Raw genomic sequence first — 14,591 nt, forward strand, 5'->3', positions numbered from 1 at the left:
ATCAGCACTTTGGGTTAAAGTCGCCTGACTGTGAAACTACAGCTGGAGTGCAGAGTGCTCCCCACCCCCGTCACCCAGGACCCTGACTCAGCAAGGAGTCCCCCCCCCCCCCGTGCCGGCCTTTCCTGAAGCGGGGAGTGGTCAGTGGACTGCTGTGCTCACTGTGTCTCCGCAGGTGGGCTGGGGGGTCGGTGGTCCCTGCCCACTGTACATGTCGGTCAGCTCTCACCCGGGAAGTGGCTGCGGCTGCCCCTCCCCCTCCCTGGGCTCTGGGGACCTCTGGCTGGTCCCCCATCTGTGTCCACTCCGCTTGCACCTGAGCTGCGAAGGCTCTGGCCTCCTTGGGCCCCATGTCGCCACGGGCTGGGTACCCCCACAGCAGGGTGACCGAGTCCTGACCGTGTGGCATCCCTGTCCCCCAGGCCGCATCCTGGACCTGAAGACGGGGACCGTGAAGAAGGAGGGCCAGCAGTCCTCCATGCGCATGTGCATGGGGTCCCGGAGATCTTTCATCTGCAGAATGAGGTCAGACCCCCCCTTGCCCTGTACTCCTGTGTCCAGGCCCTGCCCCTGCCCTGCATCCCCGGTGTCCTAGCCCTACGCTGCCCTCCAGCCCGTGTCCCAACCCTGCCCTGCACCCCTATGTCCCAGCCCTGCCCTGCACCCCTGTGTCTCAGCCCTGCCCTGCACCCATGTCCCAGCCCTGCCCTCCAGTCCCTGTGCCCCAGCCCTGCCCTGCACCCTGTGTCCCAGCCCTGCCCTGCACCCCTATGTTCCAGCCCTGCCCTAAAGCCCCTGTATCCCAGCCCTGCCCTGCACCCGTGTCCCAGCCCTGCCCTCCAGTCCCTGTGTCCCAGTCCTGCCCTGCACCCCTGTGTCCCAGCCCTGCCCTGCACCCCAGTGTCTCAGCCATGCCCTGCACCCCTGTGTCCCAGCCCTGCCCTGCACCCCAGTGTCTCAGCCATGCCCTGCACCCCTGTGTCCCAGCCCTGCCCTGCACCCCAGTGTCTCAGCCATGCCCTGCACCCCTGTGTCCCAGCCCTGCACTGCACCCCTGTATACCAGCCTTGCCCTGCACCTGTGTCCCAGCCATGCCTTGACCCCTGTGTCCCAGCCCTGCCCTGCACCCCTGTGTCCCAGCCCTGCCCTGCACCCCTGTGTCCCAGCCCTGCCCTCCAGTCCCTGTGTCCCAGCCCTGCCCTCAAGTCCCTGTATCCCAGAACTGCCATACAACCGTGTCCCAGCCCTGCCCTGCACCTCTGTGTCCCAGCCTGCCCTCCAGTCCCTGTGTCTCAGCCCTGCCCTGCACCCCTGTGTCCCAGCCCTGCCCTGCACCCCTGTGTCCCAGCCCTGCCCTGTACCCCTGTGTCCCAGCCTGCCCTCCAGTCCCTGTGTCCCAGCCCTGCCCTGCACCCCTGTATCCCAGCCCTGCCCTGCACCCCTGTGTCCCAGCCCTGCTCTCCAGCCCCTGTGCCCCAGCCATGCCCTGCACCCGTGTCCCAGCCCTGCCCTGCACCCCTGTGTCTCAGCCCTGCCCTGCACCCCTGTGTCCCAGCCCTGCCCTGCACCCCTGTGTCTCAGCCCTGCCCTGCACCCCTGTGTCCAAGCCCTGCCCTGCACCCCTGTGTCCCAGCCCTGCCCTGCACCCCTGTGTCCCAGCCTGCCCTCCAGTCCCTGTGTCCCAGCCCTGCCCTGCACCCCTGTATCCCAGCCCTGCCCTGCACCCCTGTGTCCCAGCCCTGCTCTCCAGCCCCTGTGCCGCAGCCCTGCCCTGCACCCGTGTCCCAGCCCTGCCCTGCACCCCTGTGTCTCAGCCCTGCCCTGCACCCCTGTGTCCAAGCCCTGCCCTGCACCCCTGTGTTCCAGCCCTGCTCTCCAGCCCCTGTGTCCCAGCCCTGCCCTGCACCCCTGTGTCTCAGCCCTGCCCTGCACCCCTGTGTCCCAGCCCTGCCCTGCACCCCTGTGTCCCAGCCTGCCCTCCAGTCCCTGTGTCCCAGCCCTGCCCTGTACCCCTGTGTCCCAGCCCTGCCCTCCAGCCCCTGTATCCCAGCCCTGCCCTGCACGTGTTCCAGCCCTGCTCTCCAGCCCCTGTGTCCCAGTCCTGCCCTGCACCCCTGTGTCCCAGCCCCTGCCCTGCACCCCTGTGTCCCAGCCCCTGCCCTGCACCCCTGTGTCTCAGCCCTGCACTGCACCCCTGTGTCCCAGCCCTGCCCAGAACCCCTGTGTCTCAGCCCTGCACTGCACCCCTGTGTCCCAGCCCTGCCCAGAACCCCTGTGTCTCAGCCCTGCACTGCACCCCTGTGTCCCAGCCCTGCCCTCCAGCCTGTGTCCCAGCCCTGCCCCTGCCCTCCATCCCCCTGTATTCCAGCCCCTGGCCCTGCTCTCCATCCCCCTGTATCCCAGCCCCTGGCCCTGCTCTCCTTCCCCCTGTATCCCAGCCCCTGGCCCCCTGTCCTCCAGCCACCTGTATCCCAGCCCCTGGCCCCCTGTCCTCCAGCCCCCTGTATTCCATTCCCAGGCCCCTGCCCTCCATCCCCCATCCACAATATCCCATCCCCCAGCCCCCAGCCCCCCTGTCCTCCATCTATCTCCCATATCCTGTCCTCAGGACTCCCTGTCCTCCACCCCCCTGTATCCCATTCCCTGTATCCTGTCCCCCCAGTCCTTGGCCTCCGGCCCCCACCCCCTGACCACTAGTCCCCCAGCCGCCCAATCTGCCTCCTGTCCCCCATGCCCCCATCCTCCTATCTCCTGCTCCCCAGCCCCCCAATCTGCCCCCTGTCCCCATACCCCCATCCTCCTGTCTCCTGCTCCCCAGCCCCCCAATCTGCCCCCTGTCCCCATACCCCCATCCTCCTGTCTCCTGCACCCCCAGCCCTCTGGCCCTGGCCCCCACCTGTCCCCTGTCTCTATCCCCCGTCCCTCTCCCCTCAAGCCCAGTCCCCTGCTCCTTGTCTCCCCATCCCGTCTCCTGCTCCCCTCATCCCCTCCCCCACCCTCATCTTCAGCAGTGCTCGCATCCCTGAGCTGGGGTTTCTGTATTGCTAGCAGCTCCACGAGTGGGGTCCTGGCCCCCTGTGGCTGTGAGGGGCAGTGGTGGCCTGGGCCGAGTGTCCAGTGTGCTCTGTCCTCCACTCTGGCCCTCTGTACCCTGTCCCTGGGACTGGGCCCCGGCTGACTGCCCCTCAGACACAGCTACTGCCCACCAGGCCCCCCCGGGTGTTTGAAGACCCGATCCCTGGGGGTCCCGGGTCAGCTCGTGGGAAGGCCACAGGGGAGCACCGGTATGCTGGTATGAGGGTGTCAGCCCCTGGCAGCGGGCGGGCCTGCCCCCCATCTGAGTGTGTGTGACTAGAGTATGACTGTTGGGGTATGTGGCTGTGTCCTTGTGTGTGCGTTTGTGTGATTGTACATGAATGCGTGTGTATGTGTGTGTGACTGGGTGTGTGCGGGGGAGTGTGCACATACGTGTGTGAGAGAGTGTGTGTGGCTGTGTGTCCCTGTGTGTCCACTTGTATGTGTGCGAGGGTGCCCCATGGGGCAGCTCCCTGGCGTGTCCTGGCTCACAGGTGTGGCAATGCCCCCTTGGAGCACCTACCCCTGAACAGGATCACCACCATGAGGAAGCGGTTCCGGTGAGTGGCCGTTCCGATGGGGTGGGGGTTGTGGGGGCATGCTGTAGCTGGGGGATACCCCTGGGGACAGCAGGGGGACAGCTGGGGACAGCCGAGGGACATCTGGGGGACAGCTGGGGGACAGCTGGAGGATACCCCTGGGGACAGCTGGGGGATATCCCTGGGGACAGCCGGGGGATAGCCGGGGGACAGCTGGGGGACAGCCGGGGGACAGCTGGGGGATATCCCTGGGGACAGCTGGGGGACAGCCGGGGGAAAGCCAGGGGACAGCTGGGGGACAGCCGGGGACAGCTGGGGGACAGCCGGGAGACAGCTGGGGGATACTCCTGGGGACAGCTGGGGACAGCTGGGGGACAGCTGGGGGATACCCCTGGGGACAGCTGGGGACAGCAGGGGGACAGCTGGGGGGACTGCCCTGCCGACAGACAGTGTGGAGGGAGGCTGAGGGAGGAGTTGCTCCAGCCCGCAGGCTTCCCGGGCCTGGTCCCACCCAGCAGGTGCCCGCTGCCCCTCTACCTGCAGGAATGGCCTGGGGCCGGTGAAGGAGGGGGAGGCGCAGTACGCGGTGGTGCACTGCACAGGCTACATCAAGGCCTGGCCACCCGCAGGTGAGCACAACAGGGCCCCAGCCAGCAGAGGGCACGGCCTGGGCTCCCAGTGGTCAGAGAGGGCACGGCCTGGGCTCTCAGTGGTCAGAGAGGGCACTGCCTGGGCTCTCAGTGGTCAGAGAGGGCACTGCCTGGGCTCTCAGTGGTCAGGGCACGGCCTGGGCTCCCAGTGGTCAGAGAGGGCACGGCCTGGGCTCTCAGTGGTCAGAGAAGGCACGGCCTGGGCTCCCAGTGGTCAGAGAGGGCACTGCCTGGGCTCTCAGTGGTCAGAGAGGGCACTGCCTGGGCTCTCAGTGGTCAGAGAGGGCACTGCCTGGGCTCTCAGTGGTCAGAGAGGGCACTGCCTGGGCTCTCAGTGGTCAGGGCACGGCCTGGGCTCCCAGTGGTCAGAGAGGGCACGGCCTGGGCTCCCAGTGGTCAGAGAGGGCACCGCCTGGGCTCCCAGTGGTCAGAGAGGGCACTGTCTGGGCTCTCAGTGGTCAGAGAGGGCACGGCCTGGGCTCTCAGTGGTCAGAGAGGGCACTGCCTGGGCTCTCAGTGGTCAGGGCATGGCCTGGGCTCTCAGTGGTCAGAGAGGGCACTGCCTGGGCTCCCAGTGGTCAGAGAGGGCACTGCCTGGGCTCCCAGTGGTCAGAGAGGGCACGGCCTGGGCTCTCAGTGGTCAGAGAGGGCACGGCCTGGGCTCCCAGTGGTCAGAGAGGGCACGGCCTGGGCTCTCAGTGGTCAGAGAGGGCACGGCCTGGGCTCCCAGTGGTCAGAGAGGGCACGGCCTGGGCTCCCAGTGGTCAGAGAGGGCACTGCCTGGGCTCCCAGTGGTCAGAGAGGGCACGGCCTGGGCTCCCAGTGGTCAGAGAGGGCACGGCCTGGGCTCCCAGTGGTCAGAGAGGGCACGGCCTGGGCTCCCAGTGGTCAGAGAGGGCACTGCCTGGGCTCTCAGTGGTCAGAGAGGGCACTGCCTGGGCTCTCAGTGGTCAGAGAGGGCACCGCCTGGGCTCCCAGTGGTCAGAGAGGGCACCGCCTGGGCTCCCAGTGGTCAGAGAGGGCACTGCCTGGGCTCCCAGTGGTCAGAGAGGGCACGGCCTGGGCTCCCAGTGGTCAGAGAGGGCACTGCCTGGGCTCCCAGTGGTCAGAGAGGGCACGGCCTGGGCTCTCAGTGGTCAGAGAGGGCACTGCCTGGGTTCCCAGTGGTCAGAGAGGGCATGGCCTGGGCTCCCAGTGGTCAGAGAGGGCACTGCCTGGGCTCTCAGTGGTCAGAGAGGGCACGGCCTGGGCTCCCAGTGGTCAGAGAGGGCACTGCCTGGGCTCCCAGTGGTCAGAGAGGGCACTGCCTGGGCTCCCAGTGGTCAGAGAGGGCATGGCCTGGGCTCCCAGTGGTCAGAGAGGGCACGGCCTGGGCTCCCAGTGGTCAGAGAGGGCACGGCCTGGGCTCCCAGTGGTCAGAGAGGGCACTGCCTGGGCTCTCAGTGGTCAGAGAGGGCACTGCCTGGGCTCTCAGTGGTCAGAGAGGGCACTGCCTGGGCTCCCAGTGGTCAGAGAGGGCACTGCCTGGGCTCCCAGTGGTCAGAGAGGGCACGGCCTGGGCTCCCAGTGGTCAGAGAGGGCATGGCCTGGGCTCCCAGTGGTCAGAGAGGGCACTGCCTGGGCTCCCAGTGGTCAGAGAGGGCACGGCCTGGGCTCTCAGTGGTCAGAGAGGGCACAGCCTGGGCTCTCAGTGGTCAGAGAGGGCACTGCCTGGGCTCTCAGTGGTCAGAGAGGGCACTGTCTGGGCTCCCAGTGGTCAGAGAGGGCACTGCCTGGGCTCTCAGTGGTCAGAGAGGGCACGGCCTGGGCTCCCAGTGGTCAGAGAGGGCACGGCCTGGGCTCTCAGTGGTCAGAGAGGGCACGGCCTGGGTTCTCAGTGGTCAGAGAAGGCACGGCCTGGGCTCCCAGTGGTCAGAGAGGGCACTGCCTGGGCTCTCAGTGGTCAGAGAGGGCACGGCCTGGGTTCTCAGTGGTCAGAGAGGGCACGGCCTGGGCTCTCAGCGGTCAGAGAGGGCACGGCCTGAGCTCTCAGTGGTCAGAGAGGGCACTGCCTGGGCTCCCAGTAGTCAGAGAGGGCACCGCCTGTGCTCCCAGTGGTCAGAGAGGGCACCGCCTGGGCTCCCAGTGGTCAGAGAGGGCACCGCCTGGGCTCTCAGTGGTCAGAGAGGGCACCGCCTGGGCTCTCAGTGGTCAGAGAGGGCACTGCCTGGGCTTTCAGGGCTCCTGGCATGAGCCCTGCTGGGGTGGGGAGTAGCTCCCAGTGGTCACTGGGGCAGTGGATGCTGCCCCCTGGGACAGGACAGAAGCACCGTTTGCTACTGGGCATGAGGTGAATGCCCTTGGGCAAGAGTGGCTGGCATGGCTGGATGGACAGGGCTGGTGCCTCCCGTGACCCTTGAGGTGAAGGCGGGCCTCATGGAGGTTGGCCCTTCAAGTCCCCAGCCCCCCATGGATGGAAAGCTCCCTGATCTCCCATGAACAGGAAGCCCCCCAGGGAGAGGGGAGCCTCATGAATCCCCAGCCTCCCATAGAGGGGTGCTCCCTGTGGTGGAGCCTCCGAGTCCCCAGCCCTGGGGTGTGGCCGCTGCCTGTGGCCGCTTATCTCTCTACATGGCCTCTCATATCCCCTGGTGGCTGGCAGGTGTGGGCTTGAGTCCCAGGCGGCCCCTGTCCTGGCCAGCGTCAGGGGCCTGTTAACTGGCTGGGCCTGCACTCCCAGCCCCCTCCCCATGCCCTGTCCAGCGTGATCCAGAAGCCTAGGCCACACCTTCAGTGGGCATAGGTGACTGGCAGGCCCCGGGGACTGGCCCCAGCGTGGGTGTGAGGGGGAGCCGCTAGGGGAGCTGTTTGTCTTGGAAAGAACCTGGTGACCTTAGCTGGTGGGTGTGAGGGGGCGTCACGGCAAGAGGCCAGGGGTACTGCAGGCTGGTCAGAGCACAGGCCTGAGCACGGGGACTGTGGCCATGGTGGAGTCGTGGGGGTGGGAACTCCAGGCCCTGGAGACACACAGCCTGCTGAGGGGCTCTGGGCTTGGGGGACACTCAACCTGCTGATGAGGGTGGGGGGAGAGGGGACCACGGGCCCTGGGGACACTCTGCCTACTAACTTCAGGGGGGTATCTGGGGACACTCGGCATGTGGGTGGGGCATGGAGTCTGCAGGAGCTGAGCTGCTGCCTCGAGTGAGGCCACTGCTGCCCTGTCCAACCTGGCCAGCAGGTAGGGCTCAGGGTGGTCCAGGCCCAGGGGGTGCAGGGAATTTGGCCACAGCCCACGCTTGTCACCAGCCTGGATGGGCGCCAGAGGGCTGGCCAGTCACAGAGCCCTGGGGGACCCGGTGGGTGGGCTCCTCGCGAGCTGGTGATAGCACCTGCATGTTGTTCCAGGAATGACCATCCCGGAGGAGGATGCCGACGTGGGCCAGGGTAGCAAGTACTGCCTGGTAGCCATCGGACGGCTGCAGGTGAGAGGGCTCAGGGGCCTGGGCCATCAGGCGGGCGGCTGCAGGGGAGGGGTCCCAGCAGGGCACCTGGGCAGGGGGTGGCCATTGGGGCCTTGTCTGCCTTCCTTCCCAGGCCCTGAGTGCCTCCTTAGGCCATGAGCAGCCCCCCAAGCCCTGAGCCCCCTGCTTTGGCCCTGAGCACCGTCAGATCATGAGCACCCACAAGCCCTGGGAACCCCCAAGCCCTGAGCACCCCCAAGCCCTGGGAAACCCCAAGCCCTGAGCACCTGCCAGGCCCTGAAACCCCTGAAGTCCTGAGCACCCCCAAGCCCTGAGCACCCGCCAGGTCCTGAGCACCCCAAGCCCTGAGCACTCTGCTGTGGTCCTGAGCACCCTTAAAGCCCTGAGCACCCCCAAGCCATGAGCACCCCAAAGCCCTGAGCACCCTGCTATGGTCCTGAGCACCCGAAGCCCTGAGCACTCTGCTGTGGTCCTGAGCACCCTTAAAGCCCTGAGCACCACCAAGCCCTGAGCACCCCCAGGCCCTGAGCACCCACAAGCCCTGAGCACCCACAAGCCCAGAGCACCCTGCTTTGGCCCTGAGCACCACTAAAGCCCTGAGCACCCACAAGCCCTGAGCAGCCCCCAAGCCCTGAGAAACCCAAGCCCTGAGCACCCCCAAGCCAGGAGCACCCCCAAGACCTGAGCACCCACAAGCCCTGGGAACCCCCAAGCCCTGAGCACCCACAAGCCCTGGGAACCCCCAAGCCCTGAGCACCTGCCAGGCCCTGAGCACCTGCCAGGCCCTGAACACCCCTGAAGCCCTGAGCACCCACAAGCCCTGAGCACCCACAAGCCCTGAGCACCCCCAAGGCCTGAGCACCCACAAGCCCTGAGAAACCCAAGGCCTGAGCACCCACAAGCCCTGGAAACCCCCAAGCCCTGAGCACCCACAAGCCCTGAGCACCCCCAGACCCTGAGCACCCCTGAAGCCCTGAACACCCCTGAAGCCCTGAGCAACTCCTCCAGGCCCTAGTCCGCCCCCTCTTTGAGAGTGGCTGCACCTGCTGTCCGGCCCACCCGTGGCCAGTGGCCTGACCCCTGTGTTCCCTCTGCCCACCCAGGTGACCAGCTCCCCCGTCTGCATGGACATGAGCACCATGGCTGTCCCCACCGAGTTTCTGTCGCGTCACAACTCTGATGGTGTCATCACCTTCGTGGACCCTCGCTGCATCAGTGTCATAGGCTACCAGCCCCAGGTGGGGATGTGGGAGTGGGTGGGGGGAAACAGGGCGGGGGACCGGGATGGGAGGGACAGGGGGACAGGGAGAATGGGGGCGGGGGGACAGAGTGGGAGATGGGGGATGGGGAAGGGGGACAGGAGACAGGGGGATGAGATGGGGATGGGGATGAGGCAGGGGAGATGGGGGCAGGAGATGGGACGGGTGGGGGATGGGGCAGGGGAAATGGGGGCAGGAGATGGGGATGAGATGGGGCAGGGGAGATGGGGGATGGGGATGGGGCAGGGGAGATGGGGGCAGGAGACGGGGACGGGTGGGGGATGGGGCAGGGGAGATGGGGGCAGGAGATGGGGATGAGATGGGGGATGGGGATGGGGCAGGGGAGATGGGCAGGAGGCAGGGGGACGGGGTGGGGGATGGGGGAACAGGGCAGGAGGACAGAGGTGACCAGCACAGGTGAGAGACGGAGTAGGGGAAGCTGTGTGTGTGTGGGTATGTGTGTGTGTATGAGAGAGACGGTGGGGGTGAAGGGGGAGGGGGAGGGGCAGGTGGTGTCTCTCTCCTCTTCATGTGATTGAAGAGAAGGAGGCAGCCGGCAAGGAGGGGGTGTGCAGAGGGCGCAGGCTGCAGCCCTGGGGTGTCTTGGGGATGAGGGTCCTAGAAGTGAAGCCTACGAGTGTCACCAAGTCCACTCTCCATTAGCATGGGTGCAGTGTGGCACCCAGGGCCAGTGCTGGGGCTCAAGACAGGAGGGTGCTCCTCCAGGACCCAAGGTGGCTGAGGGGATCTCCTGCCTAAGGGTCCCCTGGCTGAGGGACCCCAGGTGGCTGAGGGAGCCCTCCCTGAGGGTCCTCTGGTTGAGGGACCCCGTGGCTGAGGGACCCTGCTGGGCGTCTACCACAGGACCTGCTGGGGAAGGACGTCCTGGAGTTCTGCCACTCTGAGGATCAGAGCCACCTGCGGGAGAGCTTTCAGCAGGTCAGCCAGAGACACGGGTGGACAGGTCACAGAGACAGACACCCCCAGACGGGAGTAGCGGTGACTCAGAGGTCATGAACGGCGAGAGTCACGGGGTGGACACAATAGCCCCCCATGCCCAGTCCCCTCACTCTTCATCCAGCCCTGTGCCCCTGCCCAGCCCTACACCCTGTCCAGGCCCCCCCCAGCCAAGTGATCCCCTGTGCCCCCTGCCCGCCCCCTGCACCCCTACCCAGCCCCCTGCCTTGTAGGCAAGTGTGCTGCCCCTGGGCTGGTTCTCCCCCCGGCCCTCTGCCTTGTATCCAGCCCCCTGGCCAACCCCCAGCCCCCTCCGCCCCCTGCTTTATGTCCAGCCCCCTGTGCCCACGTCCTGCCCCCTGCCATGAGTCCAGCTCTCTGTGTTTATGCCCAGCCCCTGCCCAGCCCCTGGCCCCTGCCATGAGTCCAGCTCTCTGTGTTTATGCCCAGCCCCTGCCCCCTGCCATGAGTCCAGCTCTCTGTGTTTATGCCCAGCCCCTGCCCAGCCCCTGCGCAGCCCCTGCCCCCTGCCATGAGTCCAGCTCCCTGTGTTTATGTCCAGCCCCCTGCCCAGCCCCTGCCCCCTGCCATGAGTCCAGCTTTCTGTGTTTATGTCCAGCCCCTGCCCAGCCCCTGCCCCCTGCCATGAGTCCAGCTCTCTGTGTTTATGCCCAGCCCCTGCCCAGCCCCTGCCATGAGTCCAGCTCTCTGTGTTTATGCACAGCCCCTGCCCAGCCCCTGCCCCCTGCCATGAGTCCAGCTCCCTGTGTTTATGTCCAGCCCCCTGCCCAGCCCCTGCCCCCTGCCATGAGTCCAGCTTTCTGTGTTTATGTCCAGCCCCTGCGCAGCCCCTGCCCCCTGCCATGAGTCCAGCTCCCTGTGTTTTTGTCCAGCCCCCTGCCCAGCCCCTGCCCCCTGCCATGAGTCCAGCTCTCTGTGTTTATGCCCAGCCCCTGCCCAGCCCCTGCCCCCTGCCATGAGTCCAGCTCTCTGTGTTTATGCACAGCCCCTGCCCAGCCCCTGCCCCCTGCCATGAGTCCAGCTCCCTGTGTTTATGTCCAGCCCCCTGCCCAGCCCCTGCCCCCTGCCATGAGTCCAGCTTTCTGTGTTTATGTCCAGCCCCTGCCCAGCCCCTGCCCCCTGCCATGAGTCCAGCTCTCTGTGTTTATGCCCAGCCCCTGCGCAGCCCCTGCCCCCTGCCATGAGTCCAGCTCCCTGTGTTTATGTCCAGCCCCCTGCCCAGCCCCTGCCCCCTGCCATGAGTCCAGCTTTCTGTGTTTATGTCCAGCCCCTGCCCAGCCCCTGCCCCCTGCCATGAGTCCAGCTCTCTGTGTTTATGCCCAGCCCCTGCCCAGCCCCTGCCCAGCCCCTGCCCGCCCGCCTGCCCGCAGGTGGTGAAGCTCAAGGGCCAGGTGCTCTCCGTCATGTACCGCTTCCGCACCAAGAGCCGCGAGTGGCTGCTGCTACGTTCCAGCAGCTTCACTTTCCAGAACCCATACTCGGACGAGATCGAGTACGTCATCTGCACCAACACCAACATCAAGTACGCGCCTGCTGGACCCCGTGGCCCCGGGTGGCCCGTCGCGGGCGGCCTACCCCCCTTTCCCCCAGGTGGCCTGTCCCCACTGCCCCCTGCTGCCCCGAGTCCCCAGTGTCCTCCCTGTCCCCAGTGTCCTCCCTGTCCCCAGCCTCCCTGTCTCCCAGGCAACTGCAGCAGCAGCAGGCAGAGCTGGAGGTGCACCAGCGGGATGGGCTGTCCTACGACCTCTCTCAGGTGAGCTGCCCCGCCTGTCCCAGGTGAGCTATCCTACGGCCCGTCTCCCTGGCCCTCGGGCCGCCTGAGCGGTGGGGTGGACGGTCCTCAGTCCTGCCTGGCCCCGGGACCCCGAGTGCCACCCGAATTCTCTGCAGGTGCCCGTGCCCACGCTGGCGGCCGTGCATGAGGCTGGGAAGGCGGTGGACAAGGCCGATGGCCTCTTCTCCCAGGAGCGGGACCCACGCTTCACAGAGATGTTTGCGGGCATCAGTGCCTGTGAGTGTCCTGGGGCCGTGGCTGAGAGGGCGCCTGGTCTGGGGTGCTGCCCAGTGTGCTGTCTGCCCCCACTGGCCGTGGACCCCCTGGCCCTCCCGTGCCCCGCTCCTCTGTCCTCCTGCCCCCACCCCTGTTCCTTGTCCCCCTGTTCCTCTGCCCCCTTGCCTCTCCGTCCCCCGACTCTTCATCCCGCTGACTCCCTGTCCCCGTGACCCATCCCCTGACCCTCCATCCTTGCAGCTGAGAAGAAGATGCTGAGCTCAGCGCCGGGCGCCCAGCCCATCTATCCACAGGGCAGCCCCTTCCCGGCTGGCCACTCGGGGAAGGCCTTCAGGTGCGTGTGGCCCCTGTAGGCTGCGGGGTGGCCGGGGTCTCTGCCACGCCAGGGCGGCGCTCACAGCCCCTGCACCCGCAGCTCCTCCGTGGTGCACGTGTCCAGTGTGAGTGACCTCCCGGCCTCGTCCTCCAGCAGCCAGACCATGCCCCAGATCTCACGGCAGCTGAGCCAGGGCCAGGTGGCCTGGACGGGCAGCAGGCCGCCCTTCCCGGGGCAGGTAGGCGTCCCCGGGCCTCAGGGCCACCAGCTCCGCATCCCGGCCCTGCCTTCCCAGCCACCATCTGCTCTGCTGCCTGGGGCAGATGTCCAGGCCCAGCCCCTGCCCTGCGTGGACTCCCAGGCCCTGCCCAAGTGACCCTGCGTGGCTGCCGGACAGGGCCGTGGTCCACACTCAGCCCCGTTCCGCCCGTCCACCCGCAGCAGCTGCCCTCTCAGACCAGCAAGACACAGGCAGCTGCCTTCGGTCTGGGGACGAGCCACAGCTACCCTGCGGACCCTGCCTACAGCCCCCTGTCCAGCCCAGCCACCTCCTCGCCTAGCGGCAGCGCCTACTCCAGCCTGGCCAGCAGGACCCCTGGCTTCCGTAGGTGGACGAGCAGCCGCTGCTGGGCCTCTAGGAGTGGGGCCTGTGGGAGATGGATGGAGCCTCAGGGAAGCCTTGGGGGCGAGTGGGCGGGGCCAAAAGCATAGGTGGGTGGTGGGCGTGGTGAGAGAGAAGTGGGTGGACCTGAGGAGAGTTGGACTGGGACAGGAGTGGGTGGGGTCTACGGGAGTGGGTGTGGCCATGCACAATGGGCGGGGCTAAGACCATAGGTGGGTGGGGCGGGATAGAAGTGGGTGGACCTGAGGGGAGGTGGATGGGGCCCGTGAGAGGTGGGTGGGGCTAGTAGGGGAGGTGGGTATGGCGGGGATGAAAGTGGGTGGACCTGAGGGGGGTGGGTGAGGCTGGGATGGGAGTGGGCGGAGCCCATGAGAGGTGGGCGGAGCTAAGAGCATAAGCAGGTGGGGCTGGGGGAATGGAGCGGGGCTGGGGAAAGTGGGCGGGCTGCATGGGGGTGGGCGGGGCTGTGAACTGAAGTGGGCGGGGCATGTGGAGGGCAGGTGGGCCCTGCAATTTAGGGCCCATGATCGTGTACCCAGGCAGTGGATGGTCTTGGGGTCTAGGGTAGCTCAAGGACGGTCTGTTTCCTTGCAGCTGAGGGCGGCCAGAGCAGCGGGCAGTTCTCAGGACGGCCGTCGGAGGTGTGGTCCCAGTGGCAGAGCCAGCACCACGGGCAGCAGAGTGGGGAGCAGCACACACACACTCAGCCTGGCCAGACCGAGGTGTTCCAGGTAGGGCCCTGCCCAGCCCCAGCCCCAGCCCCAGCCCCAGCCCCAGCCCCAGCCCCAGCCCCATCCCTAGCACCTATGGAGCTCAGGACCTGGCCCTGCCACTGCTCTGCCCCCCACCCCCAGCCTGCGCCTGGTCTGTGTCCTTGCCCTGTGGCCACCTGTCCAGGGGGCGAGGCTGTGCTCAGAGCCGTGTCAGCACCTGTGAGGCCAGGCTGGGCAGCCGTACCCCGGGACCACCCTGGTGGAGGTCCCAGGCTGGGTGCTGGCACTAAGAGGCCCCACACCTCCTGTCTCTTCCTGTTCCCTCTCCTGCCTCCTGTCCTGTCTCCTCTCCCGTAGGACATGCTGCCTATGGCTGGGGACCCCACACAGGGCACCGGCAACTACAACATCGAGGACTTTGCTGACCTGGGCATGTTCCCACCCTTCTCGGAGTAGCTGCCAGCCAGCCTAGGCTGCTCTGTGTCTGTCTGTTCCCTGAGCCGTGAATGGAGCCACCAGGCTCCTCATCTCTGTCCTCTGAGCTGTGACCTAAGCCACTAGGCTCCCCTGTGTCTGTTCCCTGAGCTGTGACTTGGGCCACCAGGCTCCCTGCCCTGTATCCAGGAGCCCTCACCTGTGTCCAGGGTCCCCACCTGTGTGCAGGGGTCACTCTCTTGTTAGAGTCCCGCCTCTGTCCAGGGTCCCCCACCTGTGTTCAGGGCCTCTCTACCTGTGTCTAGGGTCCCCTGTCTGTGCCCAGGGACCACTCTCTTGTTAGAGCCCCACCTGTGCCCAGGGTCCCCATCTGTGTCCAGGGGTCACTCTCTTGTTAGAGTCTCACCTGTGTCCAGGGGTCACTCTCTTGTTAGAGTCTCACCTGTGTCCAGGGGTCACTCTCTTGTTAGAGTCCCACCTGTGTCCAGAGTCCCCACCTGTGTCCAGGGTCCCAACCTGTATCCAGGGTGCC

The 14,591-nt window shown here is 66.8% G+C and overlaps 1 protein-coding gene across 5 annotated transcripts in view; it reads left to right on the forward strand.

Annotated features, from left to right (window-relative positions):
- Positions 1–14,224, forward strand: part of ARNT2 (aryl hydrocarbon receptor nuclear translocator 2) — a 38,595-nt gene extending 24,371 nt beyond the window's left edge. For 4 of the 5 annotated variants that reach the window (XM_060179581.1, XM_060179580.1, XM_060179577.1 and 1 more), the window contains 14 exons: positions 423–525; positions 3,570–3,635; positions 4,158–4,243; positions 7,649–7,725; positions 8,829–8,963; positions 9,849–9,923; positions 11,333–11,484; positions 11,646–11,715; positions 11,853–11,973; positions 12,214–12,307; positions 12,389–12,527; positions 12,731–12,893; positions 13,506–13,642; positions 13,982–14,224. In XM_060179581.1, coding sequence (XP_060035564.1) covers positions 423–525; positions 3,570–3,635; positions 4,158–4,243; positions 7,649–7,725; positions 8,829–8,963; positions 9,849–9,923; positions 11,333–11,484; positions 11,646–11,715; positions 11,853–11,973; positions 12,214–12,307; positions 12,389–12,527; positions 12,731–12,893; positions 13,506–13,642; positions 13,982–14,080 — 1,517 coding nt within the window. In that variant the 3' untranslated portion in view covers positions 14,081–14,224. The remainder of the gene's footprint in view (positions 1–422; positions 526–3,569; positions 3,636–4,157; positions 4,244–7,648; positions 7,726–8,828; positions 8,964–9,848; positions 9,924–11,332; positions 11,485–11,645; positions 11,716–11,852; positions 11,974–12,213; positions 12,308–12,388; positions 12,528–12,730; positions 12,894–13,505; positions 13,643–13,981) is intronic. The other variant, XM_060179579.1, reaches the window with a different exon arrangement.
- Positions 14,225–14,591: the final 367 nt, after the last annotated feature.

Source organism: Erinaceus europaeus, chromosome 20, assembly GCF_950295315.1.
Source record: "Erinaceus europaeus chromosome 20, mEriEur2.1, whole genome shotgun sequence".
NCBI lineage: Eukaryota > Metazoa > Chordata > Mammalia > Eulipotyphla > Erinaceidae > Erinaceus > Erinaceus europaeus.